We start from the raw sequence: 20,687 nt of genomic DNA, 5'->3' as shown, positions 1-20,687 counted from the left end.
CAGACACCTCCTCAAAGAAGACATACAGATGGCAAATAAGTATATACAAAGACGCTCCACATCACATAATCTTGGGAAATGCAAACTAAAACTACAATGTGATTCCACTACACACCTATTAGGATGACCAAAATCCAGAGAGCGGCTGCTGGTGAGGATGTGGAGCAACAGGAACTCTCATTCATGATTGGTAAGAACGCAAAATGGTACAGCTGCTTAGGAAGAAGATTGGGTGGTTTCTTACAAAATAAAACATATCATTACCACATGATCCAGCACTCTTGCTCCTGGATATTTATCCAAATTAGTTGAAAATGTATGTTCATGCAAAAACTTAAGCATGGATGTTTATAGCAGCCTTTTCCTAACTGCTGAAAGTTGGAAGCAACCAAGATGTTCTTCAGCAGGTGAATGGATAAGTAAACCCTGGCACATCCAGATAATGAAGTACTATTTGACACTAAGAAATGAGCTGTCAACTCATTAAAAGACATGGAGCATATCACTAAGTAAAAGAAGCCAATCTGAAAAGGCTCTACACTATGTGATTCTAACTATATGACATTCTGGAAAAGGCAAAACTATGGAGGTAGTCAAAAGATTGGTGATTGCCAGAGGTTGTGGGGTAGGGAGAGATGAACAAATTACAGAGGATTTTGCAGGGAATGAAACTATACTATATGATGTCATAATATAATAAGTACATGTCATTATACATTTGTTAAAGTCCCTAAACTATACAACACCAAGAATGAACTTTAATGTAGACTATGGATTTTGGTAAATAATGATGTGCCAGTGTAGGCTCATCCATTGTAACAATGTACCACTCTGATACGGGATTGATGGTGGAAAAGGCTATGAGAGTGTGGGGATAGGGGATATATGAGAACTCTTTATTTTCTGGTAAATTTTGCTGTGAGCCTAAAACTGCTCTAAAAATAACATCTATGTAAAGACTTTTTCTTTTTTTAATTAAAGGAATGAAACCCTTACAAAGTCCTTATTTCAGAAGACCAAAAAAAAGTCAATTCCTTCACCAGAACAACAGGATTTAACTACTGTGGACAGCCACTTACTTTCTTGAATAGAAAAATAATAAGAGGTGAGTGTCTAGGCTTTAAACTGCTTATTCAGCATCTTGAACTAAGGAAAAAAAGTCCTATGGAAAATGCATTTAAAGAAGGGGATGGATAGTGAAATAAAAGGTCAGTAGGCAAACCCATTCCAATGTTTGAGTTGAAAGCGGGGCCATGAAAGACCTGTAACTGGGAGAACATGAGTGGGTTGTGGTTGCACGTCTGCATTAGGGACTATGTATTTCAGAGATAAGGAGTAAAGATCTGTTATCATCTGTTACCTGCTCCTATATCTTAAGTCTAGTTGGTTTGGGTGCTTTTCTATATAATATAAATATATTATGTAAGCCACACATATAAATTCTCTAGTAGCCACATTTAAAAACCAAAAAAGGTGAAAATAATGTGATAATAAATTTTACTTAACCCGATACGTCCAAAATATTATCATTTCAACATGTAGTCAATGTATAAAATTAATGGCGTATTTCACTTTCTATTTCCATACTAAATCTTTAAAATCTAATGAGTCTCTTACACTTAAGAGTACATCTTAATTCATATGCTAAATGTTAATCAGAAATAATTAATCCTTAATTAGCTTTAATAAAATTTACAGTTAAATAGTAGATCCACATACTCAAGTTATCCCAGATTTTAAAGATTTTACAATAACTCAATTGTCAGTTTTAAAATTCAGATTTAAATCATTAAAATTAAAAATTCAGTTCCTCAGTTGGACCAGCTACATTTCAAGAGCTCCATAGTCACTTATGCCTAGTAGCTACCATGTTGGACAACAAAATTCTAATTAGTTGATCATGTTATGTGAATACATTGAATAAACGGTATGATTAAGTAAAATGTGTTTGGCTATAATATTTTAATCCCTTATTGCAAGTAGGTAGCAAATAAATGAGGAAGAATATCATTGCTGCTGGAAAATATGGTAACTGGGTTAATGCCAGAGCATTACTCAATGATACCCAGTAAACAGCTTTTGCAGCCCTTATTCTAAAGGACACACACTGAACATGTGGTCAGGTGAAAGGAAACAGAACAATAGACATATCCACTATTACCCTTTTCTAACTTTCACAGTCATGGTAAATAGCCTCAATGTTATAAGAATGGGATAAAAATCATGTTCATTCTCAGATCTGGTAGAACTAAATATATAGTAAAACTGCCCAGTAAAGACTATCTATTTTGAAGAAATGACAGGTTGTTTAAATTAAGACAATACTTAAAGTGTTAGAGGATACTAAAACACTTCATATAACGTGAAAACAGTGGTTTAATTAAAACAAAATTCTTACGACAGCAAAATGCAGAATTTCATCTTCGTTCAGTTCATTTTTCAATTTTCTGAATAAAGGTTGCATTGCTTTGCAAGGTCCACACCAGGCTTGGTAAACATCAATCACTAGAAGATGATGATATTTATGAAATAACTAAGTCTACCCATCTAGGATAGCAGTTATCCCAGTTTGGAGCCACGGCCAGGGCAAAGGCACTTTAGGATTTCTTGATAAAAGTGGGGAGTGGCACTCTAGAGGGACAGGGTGCCAGGAGGTGCCCTAGGTCAAACCCCAGGTGGCCAGACAACCGGGGAGCCCTTATACCTGTTAAGCCTTTGTTCTGCAACATTTCGTCCCACAGGCTTTGATTATTGATGACTGTCTGCAAAGAGGAAGGCACTGTAAAGGGTATTCAAGCACCAGTGCACCAGATAAAGAACTGTTGATATGTCAGACCCACCTGTAACTGGACTTCTCGTTTTTTGCTTGCCATTTATCTACTATCATGAAAAAGAAAAAAAATTTTTAAGTCAGAAATTTAAATAATATCTTCTTAATGCATGCAGATAACATCTTTTAAAACAATTTTTATTTTTAATTTTTGTGGGTACATAGTAAGTGTATATATTTATGTATCTCTGTATTTATGTACTTAAATATTTGTTTATTTAAATCTGAGATATTTTGGTACAGGTATGCAATGCATAATAATCACATCAGGGTAAATGGGATAACCATCTCCTCAAGCATTTATCCTTTGTGTTACAAACAATCCAATTATACTCTTTTAATTATTTTAAAATGTACAATTTAGATTTTTTTGACTGCAGTCACCTGTTTGTGCTAGCAAATACTAGGTCTTATTCTTTTTTTTTTGAGACAGGGTCTCACTCTGTTGCCCACACTGGAGTACAGTGGCACAATCTCGGCTCACTGCAATCTCCCTCTCCTGGGTTCAAGCGATTCTCCTGCCTCAGCCTCCAGAGTACCTGCGACTACAGGTGCCCGCCATCACGCCCGGCTAATTTTTTGTATTTTTAGTAGAGACAGAGTTTCACCATGTTAACCAGGAGAGTCTCAATCTCCTGACCTTGTGATCCTCCCACCTTGGCCTCCCAGAGTGCTGGGATTACAGTATTAATTATTTCTAACTGCAAATAACATGTTAATATAGTAGTGAAAAATTTCCCCACGTATATTGAATTACGCAGTCTCATCTTTGCTGGAGAGAGAGAAGCAAATGTCATGGAAGGACTCTTGTATGCTAGGCTCTATGCTAAATGCTTATAGCTGCCACGCTATCTTATCCTCCCAACAGTCCTGTAGCAACAAAGTAAGAATGTTAGGAGTTACACGTTGTCTGGTTTTTTAAAAATTTTGTTTTCCTGAAATATTAGAAAGTGTTTCCTATATTATCAATTGCAAACATATTGTCTGTGAACATGCCCGTGGATGTTTCTGGGGTCCCTCTTCAGATCTGGCTGCTCTAAGGATATTTAACCCTGAGAACAAGGCCAGTGGTGTTTTCTGGGGAACAACATAAACTTCCCAAACTCCCTATTCAGTGGTATCGGGGCGGTGTAGAACAGCGGTCCAGCAGCGTGTGGGCGATAGTGGACACTAGCATACAAGAAAGGAAAGGCCACAAGCAAGCCCCTATCCCAGGAAAGGTTCTGGTTCCTCCGGCAAGCCTTACACAAAACAGGTCCTCCTCTAAGCTAGACTAGGACGTTTAAAGAAAAGGAAGGAACAGGCCCAGAGGATCTAAATCAGCTCGCTCGTTGTGGCCGTTGGAGCGGTGACGTCGGTGAAGTTCCATTCCAGTACCTAGGGCCCTGCTAGGGCCCAGGGCTGAAGCTGGCCGACCTCTTGCTGGGCTTTCTTCTCCAGCTGATTCACCAAAAGGAAGAAGAGGAATTCCCTGCCTGTCTGAGAAGAAGAAGGTGGGCAACGTTTTGTCCAACCCATCTGCCCATGAGGCTTGAGCGGCGTCTCGAGGCCCCTGCTCCAGCCAGCAGCTATACTTGGGCAGCAGGGACAAGACCAGGTGGCGCCTAAAATCCTCCACCTCTTCTGCCCACACAATGAAGGAACAACGAAGTCCTGGTTCCACCATCACAAGACTCTTTCTGTTCTTCAGCTCCCTCATCTCCAAACTTGCATCCCCCATCCTCCCATCCCCCCATTCTCCTATCCCCTAGACGTGCACCAAGGTGCGCTTTCCCAAGTGTAGATTTGATCATATCTCTCCTTGGCTTTCAATCCTCCCGTGACTGGCCACACTTTACAGCATAAAATGCATACTCCTCAAATTGGAGCAGAAGGCTCTCTGCCAGCAACAGCATTTTTTTTCTTTTTAACTTTGTCTTCATCTAACCTGCTTCATTACTTCTTTCTTTCTTTCTTTCTTTCTTTCTTTCTTTCTTTCTTTCTTTCTCTTTCGTTCGTTCATTCGTTCGTTCGTTCTTTCTTTCTTTTTTCTTTGTTTTCTTTCTCTTTCTTCCTTCCTTCTTTTTTCTTTCTTTCTCTTTCTTTCTTTATCTTTTTTTTTCTCTTCACTTTCCTTCCTCCCTCCCACTTGCAGCATCTGGAAATAATTTTTAACAACAGTTTCTGATTAATCCGCAGGCTGAGATACAGAAAGCAACTGTAGAGTAGAGGGACACAATGAACATTTGTAGGGATCCTCATCCCTGGAGTGGATCTACAAAAATAGATGAGAGGGCTACCTATAGAAGGATTTTTGACCAGGATCATATCCTATCAAGACAGGACATGTAGTACTCCTTCACTTCACCATCTGCAATTTTCTTTCTTTCTTTTTTTTTTTTATTATGCTTTAAGTTCTGTGATACATGTGCAGAAAGTGCAGGTTTGTTACATAGGTATACATATGCCATCGTGGCTTGCTGCACCCATCAACCCGTCATCTACATTAGGTATTTCCCCTAATGCTATCCCTCCCCTAGCACTCCACCCCCTGACAGGCCCCAGTGTGTGACATTTCCCTCCCTGGTCCATGTGTTCTCATTGTTCAACTCCCACTTATGAGTGAGAACATGCGGTGTTTGGTTTTCTGTTCTTGTGTTAGTTTGCTGAGAATGATGGTTTCCAGCTTCATCCATGTCCCTGCAAAGGACATGAGTTCATCATTTTTTATGGCTGCATAGTATTCCATGGTGTATATGTGCCACGTTTTCTTCATCCAGTCTATCATTGATGGGCATTTGAGTTGGTTCCAAGTCTTCGTTATTGTGAATAGTGCTGCAATAAACATACATGTGCATGTGTCTTTATAATAGTATGATTTATAATCCTTTGGGTATATACCCAGTACTGGGATTGCTGGATCAAATGGTAACAAACGCCAAAATTGACAAATGGGATCTAATTAAACTAAAGAGCCTCTGCACAGCAAAATAAATTACCATCAGAGTGAACAAGCAATCTACAGAATGGGGGAAAAATTTTGCAATCTATCTATCTCACAAAGGGCTAATATCCAGAATCTACAAGGAACTTAAACAAATTTACAAGAAAAAAACAAATAACCCCATCAAAAAGTGGGTAAAGGATATGAGCAGACACTTCTCAAAAGAAGACATTTGTGAGGCCAACAAACATATAAACAAAAGCTTTTCATCACTGGTCATTAGAGAAATGCAAATCAAAACCACAATGAGATACCATCTCACACCAGTTAGAATGGCAATCATTAAAAAGTCAGGAAACAACAGATGCTGGAGAGGATGTGGAGAAATAGGAACACTTTTACACTGTTGATGGGAGTGTAATTATTTCAACCATTGTGGAAGACAGTGTGGTGATTCCTCAAGGATCTAAAATCGTCTGCTATTTTCAAAGCAGTTTTATGTATTTCCTATAATTGCTATTTCACCAGAGTCAGACTGTTAGCAAATTGACTTTTGATTTTGAGTCTTCTTCGATTCAACATAATAGTTCACATGGAGAAATGTTATGCAAATATTTCAGGCAAGTTCTTCATATAACACTTTGATGCAAGAAGAAGTTTCAATGTATTCTCAAATTAGAACAAACATTTACCAGTGGCCAATACATGGAAGGAAGATGTAATTAGGTTTTTTTTTTTTTTTCTACATCATTACTACTAATTGCAAAAAATTTGAATGTTGAAGCTTTAAAACATAAATCTGAAGAGCTTTTGACTTGGGTCTGCCCAGAATTGACTTTAAGGACAAATTCTCTGAAAATGTTGGTTACAAGACAATGTATATTTTATTATAGGAGAGTGTAAGCTATAAATGCCAAAAAGCCTATGGGAGATGTTACTTCTGAAGGGATCTAATAGTTTGTTTTGCTCCTTGCATATATTTGACTTTATCTTTCAATATTCATTAAAGGTACTCTCCTACATTGACCTGCCTTTTCTTACTCTCACACACCACTATGTATAATGCTTAATTTGCTTCCTTGGGACACAAGTTTATTAGTGCCTAATTATTTCATTTGTGTGTTCTCATGACTTCTAAATATATAGGAAGACCCAGAAAAGATGAACTGGATTGTAGAATTGTTTTCACTTTGCTCTCTTCCTCTCGAAATCCTCTCTAGCACCTAGCATCACCATTTGTACATAAATACTTTAAAATTAGGTAGCAAGCTAGTACATTTGGAAGTAGCAGATATTCTTGACACATTTATGTACTCTTCAATGAGGATAAATAAAATTCTTAATTTTTGAATTCAAGAAATCTGCCTGGTGATTTCTCAAAGAACTTAAAACAGAGAGAGCTACAATTTGACCCAGCAATCTTATTGGATATATACCCAAAGGAGAATAAATTACTCTACCAAAAAGACAATGCATTCGTATGTTCATCACTGAGCTATTCACAATATAAAGACATGGAATTAATCCAGGTGCTCGTCAATGGTACACTGGAGAAAGAAAATGTGTATGTAAACATATACACCATGGAATACGACACAACCATTAAAAAGAATGAAATCATGTCCTTTGTAGCAACATGGATGCAATTGGAGGTTATAATCCTAAATGAATTAATGTGGGAACAGAAAACCAAATACTGCATGTTGTCACTTGCAAGTGGAAGCTAAACACTGAGCACACATGGACATAAATATTGGAACAATAGTACTGAAGATTACTATAAAAGGGAGACAAGGAGGGAGACGTGGGTTGAAAAACTACTTATCAGGTACTATGCTCATTACCTGAGTGATGGGATTTGTACCCCAAACCTCGGCATCATGCAATATTCCCATGCAATAAATCTGCACATGTACCCCTCATTTCTAAAATAAAAGTTGAAATTTTTTTTAAGTTTAATAAAATAAAGACACAATGCTTAAAAAAAGAAGAAATCTGATCCAGGTAATTAAGTAGACCACAAAGAAAATAAATGGTATAGGGACTTCCTTTAATTTTATCACTTCAGCTAGAGATAGAAGTAAGCTAGTCATCTATCCAGGAGAACTTTATATAACTTAAAAAAAATTTCTCCTATCTCCAGTAGATCAAAATGGCAGATTCTGAATTACAATTTTAAAAGTCACCTGCAAAATAATACTAAATTAGATATTCTCTTTTCCCATTGTATATGAAATTAAGACACTGAGAATAATAAAAACTCATAATAATAAAACAGAATGAGTGAACCTATTACAACTGCAACCTATCGGGAATTGCAAGATTGATGGGTTTGGAATGAGATAAAAATTTTGTGCAGTTTCTATATCCGAGCAAATCTGCCAGCCTGAAACTAATCAGAAAGAGGTTTTGGACCTCCCTGTCTGCTTTCTGTCCCAGAGACTCAGAGAGTTGCAATAAACCAAAACAGTAGCCATCCCTCTGCAGTCCAGGCACTGATTCGTAATGCAATTTATGTACTATTTTCTACCTTTTACTACCTTATTTGCTGTATTTATGGAAGATCACAATTCTTTCTAAATAAGAAAAGCAAGAGTGAGAAAATGGAAGAATTAACTTGTGATATCCTGAGAGTCATAATCCGTAATATGCTGGTAAATGTTGATAACAGTTCTCTTGGGAAAAAAATGGATACAAAGAAGTATTACAAATTTAATTGTTAAAATGATGTTTCACATTTTTAATATATATTATAAAATATACAGTACTCTTTATTGCAAATCCCATATAGTCAATTGATTTTTACAAAAGTGTTTTTCTTTAATTTTTGCCAAACTTGTGTTTCCATAGCCAATTCATGGTTGCAATTTGTTCAGAAGATGAATAAATGCTTGTTTACTATATGATTCAGCAAAGAAATTATTCATGTCATCAGTGAATGTGTGTAGTTCCAGTAAGAATGTTGATCAACATTTCAACATACATTAATGAGTTCGACGAAGTGAAACAATGAAGATATGTTAGAATTTCACCCATTCATCAATGACATAAATGACTTCTTGCTGAGTATGGTAATAGTTTGCAAATACTGGAAGATTATTTCTCAAATATTGGGTGCTTTTTAGAATATAACAACTACAGATGCAACATACTTTAACATTTAATCTGCATTAACAATCAACACATCAATAAAGTGCTGATTTGTGGCATTTGCAGATTTCCATGGTGTAAATATTCCCACCATGTTCAAAGTTACCAGCATGATGCCACGGGACACAAAAGATATGCACTAACCATTACATGGTTGGTGTTTTTACCTAAAGATACAATATATACAAGTAATTTTAAGAGCACAGAAAATAGTAAAATGTGACAAAGTGATAAGGAAGTGATGAGAAATTTGAGAAATTTATTACTTATGTTTTAAATATAAATAATTTGTTACTTTATATATTTTTTGCAATGGCTGTGATTAATGATCATCTCACACAAGTCCTGAAACCTAACAATTTGTTCTCATTAACTAGTATAAGGTGGTTCCAAGACTCTGCTGGATAATAATTTTAAATCGTCCTACATTGGGACAGAGATAGGAAAAGAAGGAGTGGAAATGTAGGATGAGTACAGTATATGCATTCAGAATATTAGAGAAGCAAACAATGGGAAGAGGAGACTATCTGACTTCTGACAAGAAGAGCAGCACCAGATGTCTGCCATTTCATTAGACCTCGTTTTCAAAGTGCATTCAATCAACAACTATGTGTAGGTGAAGAAAGTGTAGATGTCAGAAAACCTGGCACCTTGTTATTAGGCATATGACAGTGAGTGAAGATATATATTTCAATGAAATAGTTAATAACAGCAACAAAAACAAAAACAACATGAGGCTTATGAACAAAGTAATAAAAATTAGTAACATAATTTTCAAAATTAAAGAGTTCTTTACCTACATAAAATGTTTAAGGTATAAAGTTTGAAGAACTGTCTTATTAATTGCATCCTATATATTTCCACACATTGTGTTTTTAAAATCACCATTCATTTATAAATATTTTCTAATTTACTTTGTGTGTATTTCTTTTTTCTTTTACCTGTGGGTTGGTTATTTACATATGAGTTGGCTGATTTCCAGATAGGACTTTTCTAGGTGTTTTATCATTGCTGATTTCCAATTTAATTCTGTTGTGGTCAGAGAACATATTCTGTAAGATTTCAGTCTTTCGAAATCTACGATTTGTTTAATGGCCCAGTTTATAGTCTACTACCCTGTTAAGCCTTATATATGCACTTGAAAATAGGCTGGGTGCTATGGTGCACGCCTGTAATCCCAGCACTTTGGGAGGCCAAGGCGGGCAGATCATGAGGTCAAGAGATACAGACCATCCTGGCCAACATGGTGAAACCCTGTCTCTAATAAAAATGCAAAAATTAGCTGGGCATGGTGGTGCGTGCCTGTAATCCCAGCTACCTGGGAGGTTGAGGCAGGAGAACTGCTTGAACCCTGGAGGTTGAGGGTGCAGTGAGCTGAGATTATGCCACTGCACTCTAGCCTGGCCACAGAGCAAAACTTCATCCCCCCCCGCCAAAAAAAAAAAAAAAAATGTGTATTATGGAGTCATTGGAGGCAGTGTTCTACAAATCTCATTTGAGTTAAAGCCACTGACGTTGTTCAGATTCTTAGGGACTTTTTTTTGGTGTAGTGGTTCTAACAATTACTTAAAAAATCTGATAGATCACAGTGAGATACCATCTCACACCAGTTAGAATGACGATCATTAAAAAGTCAGGAAACAACAGATGCTGGAGAGGATGTGGAGAAATAGGAACGCTTTTACACTGTTGGTAGGAGTGCAAATTAGTTCAACCGTTGTGGAAGACAGTGTGGCAATTCCTCAAGGGTCTAGAACTAGAAATACCATTTGACCCAGCCATCCCATTACTGTGTATATACCCAAAGTACTGTAAATCATGCTGCTATAAAGACACATGCACACATATGTTTATTGCAGCACTATTCACAATAGCAAAGACTTAGGACCAACCCAAATGTAAATCAATAATAGACTGGATTAAGACAATGTGGCACATATACACCATGGAACACTATGCAGCCATAAGAAAGGATGAGTTCATGTCCTTTGCAGGGACATGGATGAAGCTGGAAACCATTATTCTGAGCAAACTATCACAAGGACAGAAAACCAAACACGGCGTGTTCTCACTCACAGGTGGCAATTGAACAATGAGAACACCTGGACACAAGGTGGGGAACATCACACAGCAGGGCCTGTCGTGGGGTGGGGGGAGGGAGGAGGGATAGCATTAGGAGATATACCTAAATGACGAGTTAATGGGTGCAGCACACCAACTTGGCACATGTATAACTGTGTAACAAACCTGCACATTGTGCACATGTAACTTAATGTATAAAAAAAAAAAATCTAGGAGCAAATTATTCTCAGTAAGAGATCAAAACTGTTTTATTGATTCCCAATCTCATCAAACATTTACAGAGACCCTATTAGATACGGCAAAGGATAAAAATTATTATTATTATTATGAAAACAATGCCTTTCATTCATTTATTATTTAATTGTTTGAATAATTATTTATCTCTTCTAGTGTCAGGCACTGCTATTAGCTAAAAATTCAAGATTAATAACATACAGTGCTGCACTCCAAGAACACACACTCCAGAGATTTACAACCTGAATTATTATTAGCTTACCTCTAACCCAAAAAAGAGGGAGGAGAATGTGATAGAAAAGTGGGACTTCCGCTGTATTTGTAATGTTTTATTGCTTTATAAAACCTAATAATAAGAATATTAACATTTGGGAAATCTAAATGGCAAAAAAAAGTCTCATAGAGTCTCCAACTATGACTGTGGGAATTGTGCATGACTTCTTTTAGTTCTGGCAGTTTCCTGTATATATTTTGAAGTTCATTTATTAGGCTCATATGTTTGCAGTTGTTTTCTTTTGAACTGTCTCTTTATCATTACAAAATGTCCCTCTGTCTCTAGTTAGTATCTTTGTATTAAATTTCATGTTGGCTAATATTAGTATAGCTACTCTGCTTTATTATGTTTACCATTTTCCACCCTTTTACTTTCAATTTATTTGTGTTTTTATATTTAAAGTGCATTATTTTGTGGATGGCATACTGATGATTCTTACTTTTTTACACAGTTTGAAAAATATTGATTGTTGCCTTTTTATTGGAGTATCTAGTCCATATACATTTAATGTAATTACTGATATGGTTGTACTGAGGTCTCCCATTTTTCTATGTCTTATCTGTTGTTGTCTTTTGTTCCTTAGATGCCTTATTTTAACTGAATATTTTTAAGCATTCCACTTTAATGCCTTTTTTAGTTTTCTAACTACATGTTTTGAAATTATTTTTAACTCATTGCTTTAGAATGTAAAATATACACCTATAACTTATCCGTACCTACTTGGAATTAGTATTTTTTTTTAGGTAAAATATAGAAAACTTGCAACAGTATATTTCTAGTCATCTCTCCCCCATCCTTAATGTTATTATCATCTTAGGCATTATATTTATATATCTCATAAACTCATCAAGAAAGTGCTATAATTTTTGTTTTAAAATGTCATGATTTTTTGAAAATAACAGATACACACATATGTGGTGAGGAGAGAGAGACAAAGAGAGAGAGAGAGAGAGAGAGAGAGATGGAGAGAGAGAGGAGTTCTTCTGTTAACTTACTAACTCACATACTTACCATCATTTTTGGTTCTCTTCATTTCTTCTATGTATCAGAATTGCCACCTGGTTTCATCTCTCTTCAGCCTGGAGAACACTATAGCATTACTTGTAATGCAAGTCTTCTAGTGACAAATGCTCTCAGTTCTGTTTATCTGAAAATGTATTAATTTTTCCTTCATTTTAAAAAAAGTTTTATGGATACAGAATTCTTGCTTGACATGTTTTTTATTCCCTCTCTTCAGCACTTTGAATATATCTTTCTGAAGTAGGATGGCTTCCGTGGTTTCCGATGAGACATCAGTCTTTAACATTATCATTGTTCTCCTGTATGCAATATGTCATTATTCTCTGCCTATCAAGATTTTCTCCTTAATTTGGCTTTCAACAAAATGACTATGATATGCCTAGTGGTGGTTTTCTTTGCATTTATTCTGCATGTGTTTTGTGAGTTTCTCAGACTCCTATGTTAATATTTTCCATCAAACTTCAAAAGTTTTAGATCATATTCCTTCTGATATTTTCTTGCTTTCTTTCTCTATTCTCAATCTCGTATTCCAATTACATGCATGTGAGAGTGTGATGTTGCCCCACAGCTCTCTGTAACTCTGCTTCGTTTCATTCTTTTAATTCATTCTTTGGGTGCAGATAACATATTTTGATTTATTTTCAAATTTATATATTTTTGTCATTTATTATTTGTTGAGCTCATCTAGTGAATCTTTTTTACTTCAGTTATTGTACTTTCCACCTTTAGAATTTATATTTCTCATAGTTTGCATTTCTCTACTGAGATTTTCTGTCTAGTCTATTAATTAACATTATATTTTATTTAATTCTTGAATTTTTTAAATTTATTCAGCATATTTTCAACAACTGCTTTGAAATCTGTGTCTAGTAATTATAACATTTGGGCCCATTCAGTCAATTTCTAATGACTGCTCTTTTTTGAGCATAGGTCATACTTTTCCATCTCTTTATATATCTAGTAAATTTTAGTAATAAAACTGGACATTGTAGATAATGAAGTCAGATTTGTAACAATTGTGAATTCTGTTGTGTTGTTTTAAACATTTCTATTTTATTATTCTAGTAGGCAATTGACATACATTTCTATACTCAAAATGCAAAATTAGAATACCCATGATATATAGCATCTGGTAAAAGGACATGCTTTTTCAACTAAAGATATATATGAGTTGAAAGTCAAAAATGGAAAAAACATAATGTAAAAAGTAAGAATGCTTACATGACCATGTTAATATCAGACAAAGTAGATTTCAGTACAAGGAATATTTTCACAGATAATAAATATTTCCTAATGATGAAAAGGTTCATTAGGGAGACGTAAGTATTTTAAATGTATATATATTTAAGAACAGAAATTCAAAAATATATGAAACAAGAATTTCCTGAATTAAATGAAAAATAGATAACTCATTACATCTCAATAATTGATATAAATATATAAAATCAGTAAGATTATTGAAGATCTGAACAACCCTGTCAACCACCTGGACCTAATTGACACTTACTGAATAACTGCAGAATATACTTTCTTTTCAAATGCACATTGAATATTTACTTTAATGAATCACAAGCCAGACAATAAAATCACAATAGACTTCAAATATCTACATCTTTCACTATATTGTCTCCGGTCACAATAGAAATAAGTTACAAATTAAGAACAATTCAATAATGGTAAAGTCTGAAATACCTGGAAGTTGACAATATACTACCAAATAATCCATGAGTTAAACAAGAAATCAAAAGGGAAATTAGAACATATTTTATTTATTTATTTATTTATTTATTTATTTATTTTTGAGACAGGGTCCCATTCTGTTGCCTAGGCTAGAGTGCAGTGTTATATTTGCTCACTGCAACCTCTGTCTCCCAGGTTCAAGTGATTCTTGTGCCTCAGCTTCCCATGTAGCTGAAATTACAGGCATGAGTCACTAACACCCATCTAATTTTGTATTTTTTTTTGTAGAGACAGGATTTTGCCATGGTGCCCGGGCTGGTCTCAAACTCCTGAGCTCAAAGCGGTCCACCCCCTCAGCCTCCCAAAGTGCTGGAATTACAGGGATGAGCCACCAAGCCCGGCCTAGAAAATATTTTAAATTGAATGATAACTAAAACATACCATATCAAAGTTTGTTGCATGTTGCTAATGCAGTTCTTAGTGGGAAACTATAAATGCTTATATTAGAGAATACAACATGTTTAAAATAAGGATGTAAGTTACAACTGATGAGCTGAAATAAATGACTTATTTTTCAAAGTGAATTGAGAGAAGAAACTAACAAAAGTTAGAAAATTAATTAAATAGAAAATAAAAAAATGGAAGTTGACAAAAATACAAGGTTTTTTGTACAGATAAAAAAAAAAGACAAATCCAAAGCTAGACTACATAAGAAAAATAGGCTATATACAAATTTTCAGTATTGTAAATGAAAGAGGACATATCACTCATAGCAATGAAGTTACAAGGACAGAATATTATAACAACTTTATGCCATAAGATTTTAAAACGTAAATGAAATAAAAATTACTTGAAAAATACAATTTAGCAAAGGGTCACAAGGAACTGAATTACCATGTATCTGTTACTTACATTGAGTTTATAATTAAAATATTTTTATAAAGGAAATTTTATGCCCAAATAAGAAAAAAAATGTAATACTATATAAACTATTTTATAAAACAGAGAAAGAGGAATATACCCTGATGTGTGTCCACTTCCAGACCAGCATAACCCTTATCGACCAATATACCTCATGAACATAGATGTAAGTATATGTAACATATTTACAGATCGATTCTAATAATACATGAAAAAGATCACCTATCATGACCAAATGAGGTTTATCTATCAATGCAAGCTTGAAAATTGAGCAGTTATTCACCATATTAGCATAAAACAAGAGAAAAACTATATCATCATCTAAATAAACGAAGAAAATAATATGATAAGCCTTATATTCATTCTTGATAAGCACGCACACAATCCCTTAGCAGACTTCTGCAATCTGATACAGGGTATCTATAAAACACCTTCAGCTAACATTATATGTAATGGTCAATTATTAAACACTTTCTCGTAAGACCATGAACAAGTCAAGAATGTCTACTTTCCACACTTCTGCTAAATGTTATATTGAAGTGCTAGCTAGTGCAATACAAGAGGAATATAAATAATAGGTGTGAAGATTGAAAAACGTATGTATATATAGGCAAAGGCATGATTTTGTATCCTAAGGAATCTTGAGGAAAAAATCAACCTACTAGAACTAATAGATGATTAATCAAAGTTGCACAATAAAAGGTGGATATATAAAATTAATTGTATACCATAAACTAGCATCGAAGGTTTGGAAAATGAAATTAACTTTAAAATTTGCAATACCATCAAAGAAGATAAAATATTTCATAAATTTAAAAAGAAAAATCTATCTTATTGCTGAAAACAACAAAGTATTGCTGAAAAAAATAAAGAAACAAATAAAAAAGTGTATCATATTCATTAATTAGAAGACTAATTGCTAAGATGTCACTTTTTTTTTTTTTGAGACAGAGTCTCTCTGTGTTGCCCAGGCTAGAATGCAGTGGTGCGATGCGATCTTGGCTCACTGCAACCTCCACCTCCCAGGTTCAAACGATTCTCCTGCCTCAGCCTTCCGTGTAGCTGGGACTACAGGTACCTGCCACCATGCCTGGCTAATTTTTTTTTTTTTGTATTTTTAGCAGAGACAGGGTTTCACTATGTTGGCCAGGCTGGTCTTGAACTCCTGACCTCATGATCTGCCCACCTTGGCCTCCCAAAGTTCTGGGATTACAGGTGTGAGCCACCGCACACGGCCCAAGATGTCACTTTTAACCAAAATTATTCTATAGATTCAATGCAATCATAATAAAAATACCAACCATTTTTTGTTGCACTTGACAATCTGATTCTAAAATTGATTTGGAAATGTCAAGTACCCAGAATAGTCAGAAAGAAAAAAGGTAGAAAACATGCACTTTACTATTAAACTACAGCAATTAAAATGGTGTGGTAATGCCATGTATAGATCAATGAAAAAAATACAAAGTTCAGAAAGAGTCCCATACATACGGTCAATTTATTTTTTTTCCAAAGACATCAAGATAGTTCAACAGGGAAAGGAAAATCTTTCAAATAAATGATGCTGGAAAATTTAAACTCCATATGGAAAATAATGAACCTTCACCTTCTCTTCATAAAATATGCAATGCAGTTCAAGATGGATTGCAGACTTATACATAAAAGTTTACAACTATAAAGGTTTTCCAAAAGTATAGAATAATGTTTTTACAATCTTGGAATGGTAATCAAATATTTCTTAGAACGCAAAGAGTCATCATAAAATTTTAAAAGTAATAATTGTACTTAAAGTTAAAAATCAAGTCTATGCCAAAAATGATTAACTTTCATTAATAATAATTTTAGAAAGCTCTGAACAAACTGAATTGAGAAATAATACCATCTGAAACTTAGAGCTAACATCGTATGTAAAATCAAAACATTACAAACATTCTAATTAAGCTAAAACCATGCAAGAATATTCACAAAATCCCATGTTCATGGATCAGAAGACTTAATATTGTTGAAATAATCATACTATTCAAAGTGATCTACAGTTTAAATACAATTTCTATCAAAATCCCAATGGCATTTTTTACAGACATAATAAAAACAGTCCTAAGATTCATATTAAACTATAAAAGATCCAGAAGAACCAAAACAATCTCTAGGAAAAAAAAGAAAGCTGGAGGTATCATAGTTCCTAATTTCAAAATATATTATGAAGCTACTGCAATTAAAACTGTATTGCATTGGCTTAAAGGCAAACATATAAATCAATGGAATAGAGTGTAGAAACAAACACACACACATATGATTAATTGATCTTTGACAAAAATGCTAAGAATACACAGTAGTTTCTTCAACAAATGTTAGGAAAACTGGATATTCACATGTGTATATTATACCACAGTTAACAATCAACTCAAAATAGATTAATGACTTAAATGTAAGACCTGGCCAGGCTTGGTGGCTCACACCTGTAATCCCAGCTCTTTAGGAGGGCGAGGTGGAAAGATCACTTGAGTTCAAGAGTTCAAGATCAGCCCGGGAAATATAGAGAAACCCTGTCTCCACAAAAAATAGCCTGGTGTGGTGCACACTTGTAGCTACCCGCAGTTACTTGGGAGGCTGAGATGGGAAGATCACTTGAGCCCAGGAGGTTGGGGCTGCAGTGAGCTTTGATTGTGCCACTGCACTACAGCTGAGTGACAGAACAATACCTTGCCTTTAAATAAATAAATAAATGTAATACCCCAACTATAAAACTTCTAGAAGAAATCATAGGGAGAAAGCTTCATGATAATGAGCTTGGCAGTGATTTCTTGAATACAACACCAAAAGCACAGGCAACAGAAGTAAAAATAGACAAGTGGGACTACATAAAATTAAAGTTTCTGTACAACCAAGGAAATGATCAACAAAGTGAAAAAACTTATAAAATCAGATAAAGTATTTATCAGCTGTATTTATGATAAGCCAAAACATATAAGGAACTCCTACAACTCAGTAGCTGAAAAACCCTAAAATGCTAAAATAGCTGAGAATTGTATCTTGATCCTGTTATTTAATTTCTTCAGTGAAATCAAAATCAACTCTTCATTTTAATATATCCTGTCTGAAGTCCTCATATGAATTTTCATTGCAAATGTTTATTAAAACTACTCATGACATTATTTGTCTATTACATTTGAATTGTATTTAATATAATAAATAACGTTTAAGTGTAACTTCTCAAGACGTCCATAAGGTGGCAGTGTGCACTTCTGTGGTGGCGGTTGAGCAGCAGCGCACCAGAAAATCAGATAAAAGTCTGCGCGACCACGTTTCTCTGCCAAGGCTCTGAAGACCCCCTGCCCTAGACCATCTGGAGCACTACACATACAAAGAGTTCTGAGCTCCTATCCCGGGGCTCGGCGTTTTCTTTTCTGTGGCTCATCATCTTACCCCCCAGTTCTAAAATGGCACCCCTGTTTGGAAATGCATGAACCTCTGGAATTCACACATACCCAGGTGGTCCTGCAGCCTAGTTTCCAGTTTTCGGTCTCAGTTCCGAGTGGAAAGGATTTCCCAACAGTCTGACAATACAGCCAGAAAGCATATTATGGGGCAAGGTGATAAATAAGTGCCATAAGAGCCGTCCCCGACCCTCCCACTTTTGTAGCAGACGTTACTAATCAATCATAATAGTTCTTGCTACTCAGCCGCCCCCTTTCTCAGCAGAACCCCAGAAGCTCCAACATAGGAGAGTTCCTGTCTTTAGAGGTGGGGGCCGATTCCCAGAAACTCCTAGGATTCCAACACGAGTGTGGAGGTGTTGTCACACATCAACCATGAACAGCAAGAATAACCCCTCAAGACCAGACCCCGCACAAACCAGGGACTCCCCACTCCTTCTCTCATTAATCCTACCACTCTCTTCCATGACCCCTGAGGACCTAAATTGTATTTTGCATTTTCAGCCAAATTTGGTATTATTTTTATTAGCATAATCAATTTTTCTTCTCTCCTGAATTACTTTTACATTTTTACATTTTAGAAACCCTACTCTGGCTGGGAGTGGAGAATGGGTTGAAGGAGAGAGGAGAGGATGGAAAAACAGAAAAACTGGGGAAATCAAAGTGAGATGGGTGGTCTGCTGCAAGGCTGAAGGAAAAGCAGAAGAAAGTACACGGCTCCACAAGAGGATTAGGAGGTACTTAACAACACATTTACACCACTAAAATGATTTAAACCTGCACATCAAATTAGATATCTCTATGTCTTAATAGATTAAATATTTTTTCTATTACTCATCACTTCTGCATGTTATAATGCTTAAACAAAACCAAAAACGAGTCAAGTGTGGCAGCACCTGCTTGTAATCCCAGCACTTTGGATAGGCCAAGGTGGGGGAATTGCTTGGGCCCAGGAGCCTGAGATCAGTGTGGGAAAAATAGTGAAACCCTGTTTCTAAAAAAAAAAAGTTAAGAAACAACAAAAACGTTAACTCAGATTATGATCTGATTAAATATATGCTATTTTTTACTTGTTTCATCTCATTTATTATGTACTAGTTCAGAACTTCATGGCTTTCTCCAAATATTAATGTTATTATTATTTAAATACTTAAATATTTATTGTTATTCATAGTTAGTGAGAAATGTAATCGAATATGATTTCATTGTTTTTGAAATCTTGATTTAATGTTGTGGGATAGAGTGATTCAAATGCCTGCTTCTAAGTTTTAAATTTATTTCAATGCTGAAAATACTTTCTCCCAAGAAAATGCCATTTAAAACAAAAGATACTTATCTTTCAGTATCTTCCAGAAATTATGAAAAGATTTTTGTTGCAATTACTCTGTAACTTTTCAACATCCTAGAAAATCTCAGTTGCTTTTTCTACCAAATGAATTGGAAGAATTTGCATTTGACAAATGACTTAAAAATGTAACTTTTGGGGAAATTTTTTACAACAGTAGAAAATTTGTGATGCTAAGGTATTTTAAGTGAGAGGGTTTATAAGTAATGCTCATTTTCACTATTAAAGCATGTTAATTATGGAAAAATTTCAAATATTGATTTTCATATATTTCTACCTCCTCACCATGTTATTTCAAAAAGCAGTAATATTTTCTCATATTTCAGATAAGTAAATATACAAAAATATAAATGTCTTTTTCTTTGTGTAGCCTCATAGATTTATTTTGCATACCCCAGAGAAGGTGTACACAACACATTGGAGACTACTGGATATGAAAGATACTCAGGAAATACCTGGGCTGGAGATACAGATTTGCTGATAATCAGCACATTAGGGGAACAGGAGCATAGGAGATGGCCAAGAAAACTGTGTAGTTTGAGAAAGTGAAGGTCCGGGAGGATATGCTAGGAGCGTCAACTTTCAGGAACAGGTCATGAAAGTAAAGCTGATGAAGGAAAATGAGGAGGAATAGCCAAAAAGGCGGGAGAAGAAACAAGAAATGATGTCATAGAAATCAAAGAGTGAGACACTGTTGAGGCAGCAGTTCTCAATATTGCCAAGTGCTACAGCGTGGCCAAATAAAACAAGATCTGGCCAAATAAAATGTCATTCACGTGGATTGAGCAACA

General features: G+C 35.2%; 2 protein-coding genes and 2 long non-coding RNA genes across 6 annotated transcripts in view; 2 read left to right on the top strand and 2 right to left on the bottom strand.

The window, feature by feature from the left end:
* Positions 1-4,309, bottom strand: part of NME8 (NME/NM23 family member 8) — a 47,343-nt gene extending 43,034 nt beyond the window's left edge. Inside the window, exons 1-4 of one of the 3 annotated variants that reach the window (XM_033193653.1) lie at positions 4,077-4,309; positions 2,841-2,880; positions 2,705-2,762; positions 2,399-2,505 (exon numbers count right to left, since the gene is read on the bottom strand). In XM_033193653.1, the coding sequence (XP_033049544.1) occupies positions 2,399-2,505; positions 2,705-2,762; positions 2,841-2,873 (198 nt within the window). In that variant the 5' untranslated portion in view covers positions 2,874-2,880; positions 4,077-4,309. Of the gene's footprint in view, positions 1-2,398; positions 2,506-2,704; positions 2,763-2,840; positions 2,881-4,009 lie in introns of all 3 variants that reach the window. The other 2 variants (XM_033193654.1, XM_033193655.1) reach the window with 2 other exon arrangements.
* On the top strand, positions 731-2,833 carry LOC117073121. Its single transcript, XR_004433119.1, has 3 exons — positions 731-780; positions 982-1,105; positions 2,742-2,833. It is a non-coding gene; the product is annotated as an uncharacterized LOC117073121 (long non-coding RNA).
* Positions 4,310-4,910: 601 nt separating the features above from the next.
* Positions 4,911-20,687, bottom strand: part of GPR141 (G protein-coupled receptor 141) — a 160,689-nt gene continuing 144,912 nt past the window's right edge. Inside the window, exons 3-4 of the transcript XR_004433116.1 lie at positions 12,505-12,640; positions 4,911-4,967 (exon numbers count right to left, since the gene is read on the bottom strand). The gene's annotated coding sequence lies outside the window, so the exon portion shown is untranslated. The remainder of the gene's footprint in view (positions 4,968-12,504; positions 12,641-20,687) is intronic.
* LOC117073122 overlaps positions 19,153-20,687 on the top strand; it is a 64,419-nt gene continuing 62,884 nt past the window's right edge. The window contains exon 1 of the long non-coding RNA XR_004433120.1: positions 19,153-19,288. This is a non-coding gene — a long non-coding RNA (uncharacterized LOC117073122). The remainder of the gene's footprint in view (positions 19,289-20,687) is intronic.

The sequence above is a fragment of the Trachypithecus francoisi genome, unplaced genomic scaffold, assembly GCF_009764315.1.
Source record: "Trachypithecus francoisi isolate TF-2019V2 unplaced genomic scaffold, Tfra_2.0 Lachesis_group4, whole genome shotgun sequence".
NCBI lineage: Eukaryota > Metazoa > Chordata > Mammalia > Primates > Cercopithecidae > Trachypithecus > Trachypithecus francoisi.
The sequence above is the reverse complement of the archived record's forward strand: the minus strand, read 5'-3'. Positions and strand labels throughout refer to the sequence as shown.